Source organism: Mirounga leonina, unplaced genomic scaffold (assembly GCF_011800145.1).
Source record: "Mirounga leonina isolate KUSES-001 unplaced genomic scaffold, KU_Mleo_1.0 Mir_127, whole genome shotgun sequence".
NCBI classification, from domain to species: Eukaryota; Metazoa; Chordata; class Mammalia; order Carnivora; family Phocidae; genus Mirounga; species Mirounga leonina.
In genome coordinates this window covers 70,275,768-70,293,836 of record NW_023270316.1, presented here as the reverse complement: position 1 = coordinate 70,293,836, position 18,069 = coordinate 70,275,768, and the positions used below count along the sequence as shown (strand labels likewise).

The following is an 18,069-nucleotide window of genomic DNA, read 5'->3' as shown; positions in this document are numbered from 1 at the left end:
AGGAAGGAAGGAAGGAAGGAAGGAAGGAAGGAAGGAAGGAAGGAAGGGAGGGAAGGAAGAAGTAAGAGAGGGAAGGAGGGAAGTAGAAGGCAGAAAGGGAAAGGGAAAGGAAAAGAAAGAAATGTTTAAGTAAAAGTAAATTGGAATTTGCCAGCCTGATGTCTCTCTCCAGGTGTAACAGCCAAACAATCAAATAAATATATAAATTCTTTAATGAGTGACAACTGTACTTGAGATAACTTTATTAATTTAGCTGAAAACAAATAAAAATAAATGTTGCATGAAATATCCAGAATAGTACAAAGAATGATTAACATCTGGTTTCTAGAAGCTAGTGAAATTGTTCAATTTGAACTTCCTGGCATGCTTGTTTTTGGGGTTCCCATTCAGCCATCTTTTGGGTCTGAAGGCAGTAGGTGTGTTTTCCTTCCTCTTTTGTGGGGGGAAGCCAACTCAAATGATCCAAGTGTTTGGGACCAATAATATGACTTTGGACATGATAGTACTTTCCCTGAGATTTCTACTGGCTCTGAGAAGCTAAATTAGTGTTTCTTAAACACATAAATAAGCAAGACATTGTTCTTTACATTAAGGCAGCCTAGAAGGAGTTTTCAGGGTTGATAGAGCACCAGTTAGGGGAGTAGAGACTCCTGCCAATATCTCTTGTCTATTCCTAAACACAGCAGGCTTAAGGCAAGAAAAGAAAGTTAGAAAATATTATCGGGTGAAAGGAAAACTAGGAAAACAACCAAATTTATTTGCTAAGTGAAAAGGAAAATTCAAGGGGAAGAAAAATTGGGCCAAGAAAATAGCATTTGTCTAAAAGATTAACGCTGACAAATTTTCAAACACAAAGAGAAGAAAATAAAATAGCAATTCTGGAGTAGAAAGGAAATGTGAATTAATTAAGAATACAAAAAGGAAACAATCCAACTAAACAACCTCATGTAAAATTGCCATATGTAATACCTATACATTTCTCGAAGGTGATTAGCACAAGATCCTTTTTTTCTTCAGCTTTTTTGAGCTATCTACATATCATAAATTTACCCATTTTAAGTGTACAATTAATGATTGTTGATAAGTTTACTGAGTTATGCAGTTATCACCATAATGCAGTTTCAGAACATTTCCATCATCCCAATAAGACCTCTGTTAACCATGTACAATTAATCCCTATTCTACCCCCACTGCCAGACAACCATTAATCTACTTTCTGTCTCTATTGATTTGCCTTTTCTGGCCATGTCATGTACATAAAGTCATACACTATGTGGCCTTTTGTGCCTGGCTTCTTTTACTTCACAAAACGGAGCCTTGCTTAGCATGTGGACATTTTGTCCCACTGAACTGCCAGCCCCCATTGCCTGGGAAGGTGGAAGGAACAATACCAAAATCCAGAGTCAGTGCCATCCGAGGGATGACACATGGAGGGGTGGGGTGGGTTGGGGGAAAACAAAGCCGGGCCTTGGCATTGGCTACATAGAAAGGGAGCTAACAGAGAGGGGCTGTACGATAGGAGAATTCTCCTACCACCTCAGGGGGTGTGTTCATGATCTCTCCACTCAGAGGTGGGCTATCTGAGCCTCTTGAGGGAGCTTGTTCCAACGGAGAAAAGACATCGACAGTTCTGAGCTCTGTAGGTTGCTCGGGACACTGAATCCTATTGTGCTGGGTCAGGTCCTAAGCTCCAGAAACCCTCTCTTCACCCCCCAGACTTACCCTCTGTCTTCCTGTGTCTTTGGCTTTCTGGTTTCTGCCCACCGTGGGGGTTAGAACCAAGGGTTATCTTCTGTGCATACCCCTCTGAGCCTAGCATAGTGCCTGCAAGGTCTAAAAGAGAAGCCAATCATCCCTTGTAGCTAACATGGTGCTCTTCCAACACTACTACGGCTTTATCCATTTTACATGTTTATATTCCTAAAAAGGACTTCCTCCAGGGAGGAGGTGTCCTAAGAGCAGAGAAAACTTCGCAAATCCCACCGACTCCTGTTCTTTGAACCTGAGACCAGCCCTGGCACCTGCCCGAAAGCCCTGGTTCCCTAATCCCAGCACAGCTCCTTCAGAGCCTGGCTCTCCACTTTTTTTTTTTAAAGATTTTATTTATTTATTTGAGAGAGAGAGAGGGAGAGAGAAGGAGCTGGGCGTGGGGGGGAGGGGCAGAGGGAGAGGGAGAAGAAGGCTCCTCGCTGAGCAGCGAGCCTGATGTGGGTCTGGATCCCAGGACCCTGGGATCATGACCTGAGCTGAAAACACATGCTTAACCAACTGAGCCACCCATGTGCCCCCGGCTCTCGATTTTCAAAGACAGGGGAAGAGAGTCTTTTACCCTTCCCAGTATGATGCTCAGCATAGCGTCCGATTTAAATATGATTTATAGTGAAGGATAAGCTGTTTTCTCCGTGAACCCCTGCAGCTAGGCAGGCAGCATTCCGATTTTCTCAGAAATATCTAAAATGCGTAGTAGAAACTTCAGCACAGTCTGCCAGACAGGATACCCAGGAATTGTTCTGGTGTTAGCCTAGAGTGAGCGTCAAGGAGAGAGAACCCCCACATACTCGCACTCCGCCAGGCCACCTACACACATCTGCCCACTCGCAAAAGTGGAGTTTTTAAAATGTGCCTATCCTGTGAGCAAGTGGTTCCTTTCTCCTTCTCAAAATGGGTGTCAAGAGAATGCTTTAGATATTGTTACAAACACTTTCTTGACCTGGTGTGTGATCTTCATATTAATTAGCATTTTCTCTTTTTTTGTCTTTTCTAGCTGAACTACTATGATTCTATCAAAGCCATCATTTCAAGTTCCAACCATGAGCCTACTGCTCTAGTAATAGGTACTGCTTACACTCCCCTTACGTTTGTAATATTCTCTGTATGCCAGATCCTTGGATGTCTCCCACCTTTATAATTTCTGCATTGCAACAGGCATCCCATACTCTGCAGCTCAAAATGTGACATCCTCCACTGTTCAGTTTGCTTTATAAGCCTCACACTAGGCTGCTGGAGAGGCAGAATGAGGGAGGGCAGTCCTATCACAGGGCTTCCCACATACTGAGAGCTCGATCAGTATTTGTTGATTTGAAATAAGAGCAAAATCCACTTCAGGCAACCTCAGGCTACACCCTTTGAGCACCCCTAATGTGTTACAAGATATTAAATATACAGTAATATCAACACAGAACAGTGGTCTTGGGGCATTTGTGTGAAGTGGGATTGGGGAATTTCTACAAGTCAAAAGGCATGCTGGAAATAACAGTTTTTAGTGATGGCAACAGGAAGACCCAGAACCTGAAGACCTTTGCATTTTCTGGAAGCTGGACTTTGACCAAGTGCATTCAGAGAAAGGCCAAGGGAGAACCCAGATCCCAATCCATCCCTCACTTTTACATCCTCAAATGCACAGCTAGTCTGGACATAGGCTAGGCCAGGCTGATCTTAGGTCCATGAAGTATGGAATATGGCAGAACAAGTCTGTGTTATTCGCATAGGAATCATTTTGTCTGGACCAGATGGATGACAGACATCCTGGTACTGGGTGAGTGACTGGTCTAGAGTTGAACCAGGAATCCAATCCCTTTATAATGGAGCATTCCCTGGATAACAGCTCATGGTCAGAAGAAGTTGTAATCTCTGGTCCTGAACACTAAGTATCAGACACTGTACTAAGCTCCTTCCATGTATTATTTTATTTAATCTCCATTAACAACCTTATGGTTTAAGTCCCACTATTAGCTCCATCTTACACTTGAGTAAGTGAAGCACAGAGTCATTCATTAACTTGTCCTGGGGTATTGTTCAGGGCTTTTATTTTTTTCAGTATTGAAAGAAATGTAATTCAAGTGGGCAAGCAAAAGGAGAATTTTTTGGATGGCTCATATAACATGAGAAAGGCAGAAGCACAACCCAGTGTTAGAAAGTCCTAGAAGCAGTAACTCAGATGCTACTCCGACTCTGTCTCTCTCTCTCTCCTCTGCACAGCAGTTCCCTCAGAGGGTGAAGAGCCCATCTCACATGTCACTTTGCCACCAAGAGAGACTGGCTGCGGCTCTTGGTCCCCAGTCCGGCTGCCCCTGGGAAGGTTCCCACCTTACCAGTTTGGCCCAACTGTGGGACAATTAATTGCAAGCCAAATGACCTAGGAAAAGCAGGGACAATAAGAACCTGGCAGTGCCCATTCAACCACATGATGTATGAAGAGGTGTGCTTTCTGGAAGTGGGGATGGGAAGAGGAGGTTTACTAATGACAAAAAAGTGAAGAGTGACGACTGCACTGAGTCACACAACTCAGACATGGAAGACCGAGGACTGGAATCCAGGTCCTGTGTCTTCAAGTCCTGTGCTTGTCATCCTTGGACCCACAGCAATGGTGTCCCCTGGGTGTACGCTAGAATTGCAGGATCCCAGGCTCTCCTTGGAACAATGGAATCAGTCTGCACTTGAAAAAGAACTGAGGGTGACTTGTGTATATGTCCAGTCTGAGAAGCATCCTTTAATCTCTATAACATAAACGTTTTCCTCTTTTTTATATTATAGTAATATTTTTATAATTTTTTCTAATAATTTGCCCTTTGAAGATCTTCTCAATTCCTCACATTTACTTTTTTAAACTTCATATTTACCTTGTGAAGCCCTTAAGAGTATGTTGGAAAGCCCCATCCAAGTATTCAGCATCACTATCACCATACTTAATTTTCAAGTTGATACTGACGGTAATTCCTTCCATGTGTTTAGCACTTACTAATTCATAAAGAACTTCCACATTCATTAGTGGCTCTCAGTCTTGGCTGCCTATTGGATCATCTGGGGACTTTATAAAAGCTGGTTGCTTGGGTCTTATCCTCAGATATTCTGACCTATTTGGTCTGGAATAAAACCTGGGCATCAGGACTTTTAAAAGCCCCCCCCCCACCACCACCAGTGATTCAAAAGATTTAAAACCAACGTTCGAGGAGGTATGGCCCAGACATCTGTATTTTTTGGACACTTTGCAGTGACTTTAATTTGTGGGCAAGGGCAAGAACCACTCACATGCATTATATTTCTTATTTGATATTCATGATAGCTGGGTGTACATACTCCATTTTACCGGTGAGGACACATAAGCTAAAGTTTGCCCATTGGGTCACTTAGCTGAAGAGGTGGAATTGGGACTCAAGTCCAGTTTTTCTGACCCCAAGGCCAGGAGACCACCTGCCATCCCCTAGAGTTGGGCTGGGAAAGTCTTATCCCTCTGCTCCTGGGACTTGTTTTAGGACAGCCTGGTTTCAAAAGGAAGATTCTGACCCTGGAGCAGAATAAACCTCTGATGCAGAGAAAAGACATGTTCTCGTTCACCCTGGCATACTGAGAAAGTTGTGGCCGATGAAAGCCACCTTCGATCATCTTTGTGCTCTCTGGATGGGCTCCTTGTGTATGTTGGCTCGGCGGCAGCAGCAGCCTGAGAAAGGAATCCGCGAAGAGCCCAGACACAGACACTCATGTCTGCTGCCCAGCCAGGCTCGCCGCAGAGAGAAGGGGAAGGCTGGGAGGCAGGAGGTGTGTGTTCATCACCGAGAGGAGAGGCATGACTTGGGGCATTTCATTTCATTTGCAAGGTATTTCCTTTGCTGGAATGATCTTCACCTTTTTCTCTTGGCCTTTCTAAATGGCCCTCACCTCTTCTTTCCTTTCCTGTAGCTTCACCCCCTGGATTTTCAGGGCCTGCTTAGAACTCACCAAGCAGGGCATTTGTAATGAATAAAAAAGTTAACACTTTTTTAAACGACTCAGAAGTCAACCACCCACATAACGACGACAGCCATTTCTTTCATGATGCCTTTCCACCTAGCTGTGCCTCAGCATTTCTGAGATTTGGAAAGGCTGAAATCCTAAGAGTTTCTTTTTCTTTCTTTCTTTCTTCTTCCCCCCCTCCCCTTCCTTTAGAATCTTGTCCCAATTGCCATTGAACATCATGGAAAATCAGTCATGAGTCATGCCTCAGATCTCAGCCTCCCATCAAATACCACCTTGCTTCCCCGAGGCCCCTTCCACCTCTGATTCACAGCCTTCGAGCTCACGTTGTCTTTCAAGGAAGTCTTCCTTTATACATTTCTGATTCACTGACATTTAAATCACCAAAGCGTTAGAAAGAGATTGCAATGGCTAAGAAATTTCTTGGGAATTTTCATTAGACATTCTTGGAATTGGGAAATTGTGGTTTTCTGAAACGATCATGGATATGAATCCTAAGAAACTAAAATTCAGCCTTCAGAAACTGAAGCAGCTCAAAATTCAGTGTTTGTGCAGAACAGAAGCAATGAATCCAGAATGAGGATCTCTGAGTTCTAGAACCGGCTCTGCAGCTAACAGCTGTGACTTCAGGCCTCCATTTCCTTTCTAGTTCAATAAAAATGCTGGATATGAGCTCTAAGGATCTGTCCAACTCATATTCCCTGATCCCTAATTTTGCCAGGAGTCTCCTGTCCATCCCTTCTTCCTTCTCACATTCCAGAAAGCAAGGGCCACTAAAGCTGCTCATACTCTGAGCCGCTATTAATGGTCTCCAGAGATCCAGACAAGTCTATCATGGGAAGAGTCAGCACTTTCCCCAGCCCAGTTAGCATCTCTGTAATTTCTCGGGCATGGTGCTAACATGAGGCTATTGGGGCTCCAAGAGCCTTTGCTGCCAGACCTCTGGAAAGAGCTGCCTGCCGTTGTTCTTTCCAAGGCCTCACCTTGTAGTCTGTCTACGACCCACTGAAAGCTGGTCTTTGTTCCTGCGTATCTCCATGACTTGCTGCTGGAGCCCCAGAGTTCCGTCCTTGCTCTTCTTCTCTTCCATCAGCTCCTTGGTGAACCCCTCCAGCACCATTTCTGTCCATTCCCAAACTCAGGTATCTAGCCCAGCTCTGCCCCCAAACTTCATTCTGGCATCTCCAACCACCATGAGTCTCTCTCTACAAGACCTCTCCATTTGGATGTCTCATAGGCATCAAAATTTAACCCAAACCCAGATCCACATCTTCTCCCTCACACCATCCTCCCCAGCTTGGTTGGTTCTAAGTCCATCCTTCCAGTTGCTCTGGTCAAAACCTACTAGTCACCTTGACCCTCTCTTCCACAGCCCATGTCCAACCCTCTGGCTTTGCCTTCATACTGTATCTAGGATCTGGCCATTTTGCCCTACCCCCACCCCCATACCATCTAGTGGGAATCACTCTCTTCTCTCCCCTGGATTCCCTCAAGAGCCTTGCAATTCTCCCTGTTTCCATCCCTCCCCTATGGTCTCTTTTCCACACAGCAGCCAAAAATCCTGCAAAATTAGAAGTCAGACCCATCCAAATCCTCCATCAGGCCCCCATCTCCTTCACAGTAAACCCAAAGTCCTCCAGGGCCCTGTGTGTCAACCCAGCCCTTATATCTCTGGCCTGGTTTCCTACTTCTCTCCCTCAGGCCCTCCATCCCACTCACACCAATCTCCTGGAATATATTTAAGATATTTTCACCAGATCCTCCCTCTGCCTGGGAGGTTTTCCCTGCAAATGTCTACATCGTTCACTCCCTCATCTCCTTGAAGTCTTTGCTCAGGCGTCACTTCTTGGTGAGGCCCTCCTTGCCCACTTCATTATACATATCCTAGAACAGCCCAGCCCCTGATCCTGGCGTTCCTAATCTTCCTTACCTTGTTCTATTCTTCTCTAAATCCATAAATCCAATCACTTTCTCATAGACTATATAATTGATCTCTTGTTTGTCGTCTAAGGTCTGCCCTTGCCCAACAGAAGGTGAGCCCCACAAAGGTAGAGGTTTCTGTTTTGTTCACTATTGTGTCTCAAGTGCTAGAAATAGTGCCTGGTACATAACAGGTGCTCAATAAATATTTATTGAATGGACTGACCTGTGGTCAAAATTCAAACCACATGCCTCTCTCTCCCCAAGCGGTCTTCTGAAGCATTGCCTTCCAGGAAAAGTAGAATTCTGTGGTCACAAGTATTTTCCTCCTGTGCTATCTAACCCCTTTCCATCTCCCCATCTACTGGCCCCCAAGCGTGACCCCACAGTGTCCTACAATCACATCACTGCTTCTGTCAGGTATCCAGTATTCACACACACACACACACACACACACACACTCCTCCACAAGGGGGTATAGCACCAGCTCCCCACCCCTAAATGGGATTTGTAGAGAGGGCTCCATAGGACGTGCTTTCAAGCACATTCGTTAACTCAAGGTGATGGAAGACAGGAATCTCTGACTTCGTTTTGGTTATTAATGAACATCAAAGGGAGCTATATCTTGGTTGAGGCCATGAAGAAACCGAGGCTGGGCCTTGAATGTCTTCCCTCTGTAGACCTGGGCAGGGCTCCATTTGTCACAGCAGATCTGCGGGTTCCTGCCACACTGAGGAAACTGATGGAAGGTAGGAATAAGATAAAAGGAAGGATGGGCAGGAGAGGCTCCAAGATCCACCTCAAAAGAGGAAGAGTGAAAGTCTGAGCTTTGAGGAAACACACCCACCTCGCTGCCAATCCCATGGGATTCTTGGAGCCCAGAACTCTGGACGTGGCTCCTGGGTCAGCTCTGATGCTAGCAGCCACAGAACCTTCCTGAAGGATCCAGCACCTGAGGACTTATCTGCTAGTTAGTGTGCTGGCGATCGGAACCTGCCTTGAATTTGCTCTAGGTTTCCATGGTGATTGCTTTAAACTTTTCATCATCCTTCCTTCAGACCTTGGGGGAGAACTATGCTCTCTGGTTTCCATGACAACCATTTAAACATGTATCTCTGTCTGGCTCTGTTGGAAGAGAACTGCTAGAGATACATGCAAATCAACTGGCTGCTCTCCCTCTACTTAAAAAAAAAATAAAATAAAGTGACACACCTGCTCCGAAGGTTCCGATCTTTGCTCATAACAAGAAGGGTGAAGGTGTCAAACTGGTGTTTGAGGAGGGTTTGCTGCATTGCTTTGATACTTCAAGTGCTCACCCAGATACACAGGTTCACTCTACCGTCTTAAGTAATTATCTGCACTCAGCACTTACCCTCCCCTCCCCTCCGTCTAGCAGATGAAAGAGCTCCAAGTTCAAGGCTGTTTACCTTCCTGCTGCATACCAAAGGAGGAAGGGAAGGACGGGGCCAGAGAGACTAGCTACCTGCCCTACCCAAGCCAGTCCTTCACCACTGCTGGGAGAAACTGTGGACAGCAGGTTGTCAATTCAACTCACCATCTGTAAACTGTGCCAGCATTCAGACTGTAGCCCAAAATAAGGTGGAAATCACATACCCCAGTCATTCGGAAATAGAATTCATGGACTGGAGAACAGCCAGGTGACTCTGAGGAAAAAAGGTTCAGAAGAAGGAGAAAGATGATGGCCCTCTTTCCCTTCCCAGACACCTTCCTGTCCTCCCTGACAACAACACACTCCCAAACCAGAGGTCTCCAGAGGCAGCGGTGGGCCAAACAGCCACAGACAGATCTAAAACAGGATCCTGTTTTGAAACTGTGTACCAAACTTTAAAATTCTGACAGTTTCCAATGAAAATAGACACTTCCCACTTCTCCTGAAACTTAGCAGATCTGCATCAGAGTCCTACTTCAGGAGAGTCTGCTGGATTGAAGAAGCACCACCCCCTGAGATGAATTGAAGCATGCACTGGCTTTGGTCCAACTTTCCCGAATAGCAAACTTTTCTCCTTGCTCCTGGAAAACAGTTGAATTAGTAACTTATGATAACACGCATGACATCCAGACAACACCAATCATCCCTCAAGTAATTGCTGACGTCACAAACCATGAAAGAGAATTCTTATTTGGGCGTGGGTGCAGGGGGAGGCTGGAAGATGAAATATTCTTCCATCTTCTTCATCTGAGGCCCTTCAGCCACCTTGGACACAGCTGAGGTCGGAGGTCAGGGTAAGCTAGATGGGGATTTCCTTCATGATCATCTGGTGAGACTATGTCTTACACCTACAGGAAGGCCTTTGATTGCTTCGGTATGCAGCTACTGTTTTGATTTTACTGTTCAGTAGGTTCATAAGCCAAAAAGTCATTTGACTAAAAATATATGTCAAAATAATTGTAGCAGAAAGTTGGCTGGTTAGTGGATGAAACTGATAGGTTAATTCAATGAGCCCTCTTTTAGGGTTTGAGACGTGGCTTCATTGCCTTGTTAATGACAAGTTTGTTAAACCCCATAGTGTATATGTTCTTATCTGTCCCATGGAGGTAAAGGTGCTTGCCTCACTGAGTTTCTAGGAGGTTCAAACAAAATCGTGTACAGCGAGACCCTGTCACAGTGCCTGATGTTCAGTAAAGATCTATTAGAAGCCAGGCTCCTCAGAATGAGATTGCCTTCTTCACATTTCCTCCTTCCCCCAGGTGACTTTTCCTGCGTCTTTCTAGAGAAGGAGGGGAAATGAGTCTTGCTCTTCTTACCGACACTGTTTTCATCCTAAGGACTATCCATCGTGTAACACCAGGGGGTGAAAGAGAAAGAAAAAAGTAGTCCTCGCTGAAAGCAAAACCAGGACCTTTAAAAATAAGCAACTTGTCAGAAAATTGACTGATCATATCAAAGAAGTTGTGTTTTGTTTTCCTGTGAATATTTTTAGGGTGCACTATGGGAAAAACAAATGTCAAGCAAAAGATGAAAGAGACAAGGGCTGTTAGAAAAGATGTCGAGGCAAGAAGAGAACAAGCATTCCTTGGTTTGCCCCAAAGGCGGGCGGAATGTGATCAAACTGTTTTTCGCATCTGCAAAGGAGTCAAGGCATTTTCATTCTGTAAGAGAAAGAACTTGCTGCTGACAGGGGGAATGGATCGGATCATTCGAGTCTGGAATCCTTATCTGCCTGGGTAAGGTTTCTTTCTCTCTCCAACCAAAAGGCCACTGATCTAGTAAAGTATATGAGAGCAACACAGGGGATCGCTAATTCCCTTTTAGGATAATTTAAGAAGCCCTGTCCAAAATCGATCTCCCGTACACACAGCCTGGGAAACTTCTGTTGGTGGCCATTAAAGACTCATTCTTTGGGGTTAATAAGCAAGTCATTGGCCCCATTTACCAATGAAGGAACTGAAGCTTAGAGGAGGTAAATAGCTTTTTGGACATAAAGCCAAAATTGGCTAATTTTGGCTGGTTCTAAAAGCCTATGCCATTTCCGTTGGTCAGTGTTGAAGACAGCAGGAGAGTGGAAAATGGGGAGTAGTCTTCTGTGCACTGATAGTGGGGACTTGGGGACAAGAACAAGTCACCTAGGGTGCACCCCGCTTCCTTGCTGAGTCTCTGTACCAGGCAGCAGTGGAGGACCTGCAAGGTGACCCAGGCCCCTCAGCAGGGGCAGACAGTTGCGGAGGCAGCACCAGAAGCCTGGGGGGCACGTGGGATCGGATGCTGCCCCTGTCACCTTCTAGCCCAGTAATCCTGTGCAAGGGTTGCAGCCAGTGTCCACCTCGATAATTGTGCTCACAGGAGTACCTACCTCTCCGGTAATAATAAAGATCACAAATGAGGTCATCCACGTATAGCTCTCAACACAATGTCGGATGCCTAAAAAGAAAGAAAAATGATTTTCTACCCACTTCTATTACCTTAGACTCCCATTTGTCTGGTGATGGAGAACAGTTCGCTTACCTTCCAGTGACATGGTTATAAAATGACATTGGGCACTCCCCTTCAACCTCAGCCCTGCCTCCCTTCTCCCCACCTCCCCACCCTCTCCCTACACATGCAGCCCTGTGACCCTGAGGGCATTGTGATCCCTCAGAGCTCCTTAAAATAAACTTATATTAAAAAGACATTCCCCCCAGATCTGAATACTGTTAACTCTGACCTGCATAAAGCAACAACCTGCCATAGAATCTATTCCCACACCACCCTGTGCTCTTCCTCGTTTATTCCTTTTATAGTGATATTGTCAGCAGTTGGAGAAACAAAGCCCAGAGCTTCATCTCACACTGAGTTGTGTTGCTATAACTGGGTATTATTTGCTTCAGTCCTTTTATCACACAAGATATATACTTGTGTGATTTCAGAAGGAGACATAACCCTCCTCCAGGCTGAATAGAACTGCCAGATCCAGGCCAAGTTTAGTCTTGCATTTTTATTTAGAAATAGCACTTAAAACTGCTTGGTGTTCATCTGTTCTTTTTCCATTCTAGAAAACCAACAGGTATGCTGAAAAGCCACACAGCTCCAGTGATCTACATCCATGTATCTGCTGAGGATAACAAAATATTTTCCATGTCCACCGACAACACTATTAAGGTCTTTGCCCTTTCACATTTTGGATGCATGGTCCAACAGTTTCGGATAGACAATGTGTTTGTTTGGTGTTTTCTTTCCCCTCTTTGCAGCTCTAGAGGTCTTGCATTAGCAGATACTCAAATGGTAGTTACATTTGTGGGTTTGCTTTGGAAAAAGAAGGTAAGTGGGCAATGGAAGGGTAGTGTCTTAGAGAATTTTCTATACCTGGTGTTTCGTTGGGATGAGTAAACCTTGAAGCATCTCAGCCCCTGTTTGCATGTTGTCCTGATTCCCCTGGGAGAATGTGTGTTGGAGGATGAAGAGGGGGAGCAAGGGATGGAATGGGGACATGGGGGAGGTTAATTATCTCTTACTATTAGTGCTTATTTTGCAATACACGTAGGGCACGTGGGCCCTTTCTGAAATGTCTGTAAGGCTTAGAATTTAAACACTTCTGGCCCCGGTAGAGGTCATGGTAACATCACCTTTATTTTGTTTGCCTTCACACCTCTTTTTATATGTAGGGTCCTACCCAATTCTAAAATTCAGCTGCCCTGTGACCTTTGTAATGCATTATTTTTATACCAAAAAAAATTAGAAATTTTATTGATTTGCTTTATCCATCATTTCATATGCTTTTCCAGTGAACATGAAAAGTTTTCATGATTTCATCCATCTTTCTTTCTCAACTGTCATGGGGCCGGAGGGTGGGAGTTTAGAGCAGTCTGAATCAAAGGAATGCTAAAGCCTCAGGCAGGTCAGTATCATTGCTTTGCATAGATACATAAACCAGCTTACTGACTACACACATAATAAATGATTAATAGATGCCATGGGCTGAATCATGTCCCTTCAAAATTCATATGTTGAAGTCTTAACCACCAGTACCTTACAATGTGACTGTATCTGGAGACAGGGCCTATAAAGAATTAATTAGGGGCACCTGGGTGGCTCAGTCATTAAGCATCTGCCTTCGGCTCAGGTCATGATCCCAGGGTCCTGGGATTGAGCCCCGCATCGGGCTCCCTGCTCTGCGGGAAGCCTGCTTATCCCTCTCCCACTCCCCTTGCTTGTGTTTCCTCTCTCGCTGTGTCTCTCTCTGTCAAATAAATAAAATGTTTTTTTTAAAAAAGAATTAATTAAGGTTAAATGAGGTCATGTTGGTGGGCCCTAATCCAATATGATTGGTGTCCTTATAATAAGAGGAAATCAGCACACTTAGATGGAGGGGCAACCATGTGAAGACATGGCAGGAAGGGGGTCATCTGCAAGCCAAGGAGAAAGGCCTCAGCAGAAGGCAAACCTGCCTACACCTCCATCAAGGACTTCAATCCCTTACTTCACACCATACACAAAAGTTAAATCAAAGGCAATAGACCTAAATGTAAAAAGAGCTACAATTTCAAAACTCTTTGGAGAAAACAGGAGTAAATCTTCATGACCTTGGACTAGGGAATGATTTCTTAGATATGACATCAAAAACACAAGAGACAAAAGGAGAAAATAAATGAGTTGGATGTCGTCAGAATTAAAACCTTGTGCCTCAGAAGACACCATTAAGAAAGTGGTCAGACCACCTACAGGATGGGAGAAAATGTTGCCAATCACACATCTGATAAAGGACTTGCATCTAGAATACAAAATAATCTGTATGCTCAACAATAAAACACAAATATCCTGGGCAAAGGGCTTAAATAGAAATTTCCTCAAAGGGGCGCCTGGGTGGCTCAGTTGGTTAAGCGACTGCCTTCGGCTCAGGTCATGATCCCAGGGTCCTGGGATCGAGTCCTGCATCGGGCTCCTGGCTCAACAGGAAGCCCGCTTCTCCCTCTCCCACTCCCCCTGCTTGTGTTCCTGCTCTCACTGTCTCTGTCTCTGTTAAATAAATAAATAAAATCTTAAAAAAAAAAAAAAGAAATTTCCTCAAAGAAAATATTCAAATGGCCAATAAACACAGGACAAGATCTTCCACATCATTAGTCATTATGTAAATGAAAACAAAACCACCATGAGTTACTAGTTCACATCCATTAGGATGGCTAAAATCAGACGATAGATGATAACAAGCATTGGCAAGGATGTGGAGAAATTGAAGCTCTCCATACCTTGCTAGGGGGAATTTAAAATGGTGCAGCCACTTTGGGAAACATTTTGGCAGTTCTTTAAATGCTAACCATGGAGTTACCATATTATCCCACCAATTCTGCTTCCAGATTTAAACCCAAGAGAATTGGAAACTTACGTTCACATAAACTCTTACATATGAATATTCATAGCAACATTATTCATAACAGCCAGAAAGTAGAAATAACCCAAGTGTCCAAATAAATGGATAAACAAAATGTGGTATATCCATACAATGAAATACTAGGCAGCAACAAAAAGAAATGAAGCACTAATACATGTTACCACATAGATGAGCGTTGAAAAAGCTTATGTTACATGAAAGCCAGTCACAAAAGGCCATGTATTGGAGGATTCCATATATATGAAATGTCCAGAATAGGCAAATCCACAGAGACAGAAACTAGCTTAGTGGTTGCTGGGAGGTTGCAGTGAGGTGGGATAGGGAGTGGCCACTAATGGGTATGGGGGTTCTTTCTGAAATAATGAAAATGTTTTGAAGTTAGACAGTGGTGATGGTTGCACAACTCTTTGAATATGCTAAAACCCACTGAATTGTACACTTTAAAAATGCAAATTTTGTGGGATGTAAATTATATCTCAATAAAACTGTTATTTTGTAAAGGAGGGGGAGGGGAGAGATAGAGAAGTCAAGGGAGATGCCAAGGCTTTGGGCCAGAGCCCACTGAGACAGGGCAGATGGTGGGGAAGAGAAGCATAAGACCAGGAGCTCAGTTCTGAATGTGTTGGGTAGAGTCATCCTGAGTTGAGGGGAGATGTCAGGGCTGGAGAAATAAATTTGGAAGTCATTAGCATTTAGATGGAATTTTAAGCCATGGAGGGGATGAGATGGAAAAGAGAGCAATAGTGAGCAATGGAGAGAAAAGCCTCAAAGACTGTGCTCTCACTGTGTGTGGGGTCCGACATGGCTCCTGTAGAGTGAGCTCAGAGTTCATGTCATGGCAACCATGAGGACATTTTACACAAAATTAGGTGTTGAGATCACGGTCAGTGATGCAATCAGGACCCAAACTCCATTCTGTCCTCCAAGCAAATTTGATTAAAATGAGAAGATTCATGGACTTCAGTATTTGATTTATTTTGAAAATCAAATCTATCCAAAGGTATCCTCCAAAGCCACAAAGTTGGAGACTTCATATTTTTAATGAGCTTTTTTTCCCCTTAAAACCTGGCACCATCAGATAATCATAATTCTGTATGTGAGGACACGTCTCCTATCCCATTTTCTTTTCCTAGTGCCTCTCCATTTTCTTCCAATCTGAAATCATGATTACAAGATTAGCATCTTGCCTGTGATGATTCAGGCATATTGAATCACTTCCCAAAATGTGTTTAAAATATATTGAAATCCTATCTTGGAAATATGGTGTGTAATTTATTTCAGAATATATTATTCCTATCAAATAAAAAGTAATCAACCAGGAACCAAACAGCTAAATTTCTAGCATGCCTGATCAGATAGTCTTCGTTCTTTGAATTGATTTTTCAGCCCAAATATTTCACTTTTCTAAATCATGGGGACACATGAAACGTTTCAGGAGTCTGCTAGTTTCTGGCATTACCCTAAAGGAGAGTAAAGTGACAGGTTCAGTTTTCTGTTCTCACTTGTTATTTTCTGTGAATTTAATATTGCACACTACAAAGAGGGCTGTTTTGTGTCAACAGGAATTAGCATAGAAAGAAAGTTATTTCCTGAAGGAAGATAGCATGGTGTATTAGTTAAGGCAAGGCTTGCCACTGTAACAAATAAACCCTATATTTTCCATGGGTTGAGACAATAGAAATTTATTTCTATTTGCTGTCATACCCAAGGCTGGTGCTCCTGGGAGGGGCATTTTTCCCCCCCATTCAAGAACTACGCTGTCTTCATGCAAGGTCCCTAGGTTCTCAGAGTCTTCTTCATCCCAGGACAATGGGATGTCTGCCTCTTAAAAATCCCAGCCATAAATGACCATCACGTTCTCTCACTCCACCAACTGAATTCATAACTCTGGGTGAAGGGAAACCAGGAAATGCTTTAGTTTGGTGGCCACTCCCCAGCAACACCTTTCCACTGTGGACAGAGGAGTGTGCATTTTGGGGTTGGGGCACAGCATTTTGGAGAAATACAGACTTGAGTTTAAACTCTGAAACTACCAGAACTAGATGACCTTGGGAGAAGTATTCAATCCTTCTGAACTCAGTGACTTAATTCTCTTGGACATTGGTCACTCTTCTGTAAAACGGAAGAAAGACCCACCTTGTAGGTTAGTTATGCTCATAAAAGATAATGTATGAACTGTGCTCACCACAGAGTAGTTTTACTAGGTAAGACTCTTTTGAGCCAAAGAGACAAAAATATAACTCAAGCAGTTTAAGCTAAAAAGGGAGAACTTATTGGTTATTGAAACCAGATCATCAGACAGATGGCCCCATGGACATCTGGGTTCAAAGATGGCACTGTTTTTCTTATGCTTTCTGCCTACACTTCCTTGGTGCACACTGATGTTGACTCTTAGTGCAGAAGGGCTATCTCCTTCCAAATGGCTGGGACCACTGATGCCCAGTCTGAACTCACAACCCAACTCCAACTTCACTATCAGCTCCAGCCAGAAAAATCGAAGGGAAGACACAGATTGACCAGATTTTGCTGTCCTGTCTACTGCTCGCAATCAGAGAGGCAATTCTAACAGAAGACAGGAGGGTGCTGGACAGGCCAGAGATAAGTCAGTGATGATAATTTGTTGTAGCTACTTTTACTTTGGTGATTTAATGCCAACTTGCTGATTCAACTTCAACAATAATAGGAAGAGTTCCTTCCTACTTTTCCCTTTCACAGACCTTGTAAGGGTTCCTCCATAGCATCCCAACTAAGATCACTCTCCAAGCTCCAGAATTACCTCATCTTCCCCCTCATCAAAACTTCCTCTCTTTAAAAAAAAAAAAAATACCCTTCCTCTCTTTCAGTAACATTATCTCATGAATTAAGAAGTTACCAGATGAATGGATTCCCCTTGTGGTATAAGTGACTGATAAAAAACTGTGTGTATTACCTTTCTATCCAGGAAAATGAGCATTTTCAAACAATTCAATACTCTAGAAAGGCGTGGGAGATGCCCCTTAAATAAGTAGTCCTTGGGGTCACCTTTCCATGGGATTATTTTACTCTGATCACTACTGTCACCCCCATACTGACCTCCCAGAGTGTATTGCTTCCCGCCTTTTACAGCGTGACCTAAAGTAACAGATGAAAAAGCACACTAGAACTTTCAAAATGACTTTGCTACCTACTGGGGAGAACTAAGGAAAATAAACAGTATAAATAAAACAAATAAGAGTCTGGCTTATGGGTAAAGGCTTCAAATTTCCTGATCGCTGTTTTGCTTCGGGGAGTTGTGGAGTAGGGGAAAGAAGCCCCATCCAAGTACATCCCACCCAGTTTAGTCAGATTTTCTAGTGCAGCTCTGGAGGGAGATAAGCCTGAGAAGGACTCTTACTTTAGCTGCCCCCTGCGTCTGTAAGGGGAGAGTCATGGAACCCTGCTGGAACTCAATGGATTATGCCTACCTCCCAACTTTGGTTTAAGATCGTATTTGTTTGTAGCAAAATGCCTCAAACTGGGTGACTTAAAGAATGGAAATTTATGTCTCACGGTTCTAGAGGCTGGAAGTCTAAAATCAAGTTGTCAGCAAGGTCGGTTCCTTCTGAAGCTGAAGGAG

General features: G+C 43.8%; 1 protein-coding gene across 1 annotated transcript in view; it reads left to right on the top strand.

Moving 5' to 3' along the window:
- Nucleotides 1-18,069, top strand: part of LOC118009093 — a 107,308-nt gene that overhangs the window by 53,879 nt on the left and 35,360 nt on the right. Inside the window, 4 exon segments of the mRNA XM_035002916.1 lie at nucleotides 2,765-2,834; nucleotides 6,171-6,275; nucleotides 10,593-10,836; nucleotides 12,142-12,247. Coding sequence (XP_034858807.1) covers nucleotides 2,765-2,834; nucleotides 6,171-6,275; nucleotides 10,593-10,836; nucleotides 12,142-12,247 — 525 coding nt within the window.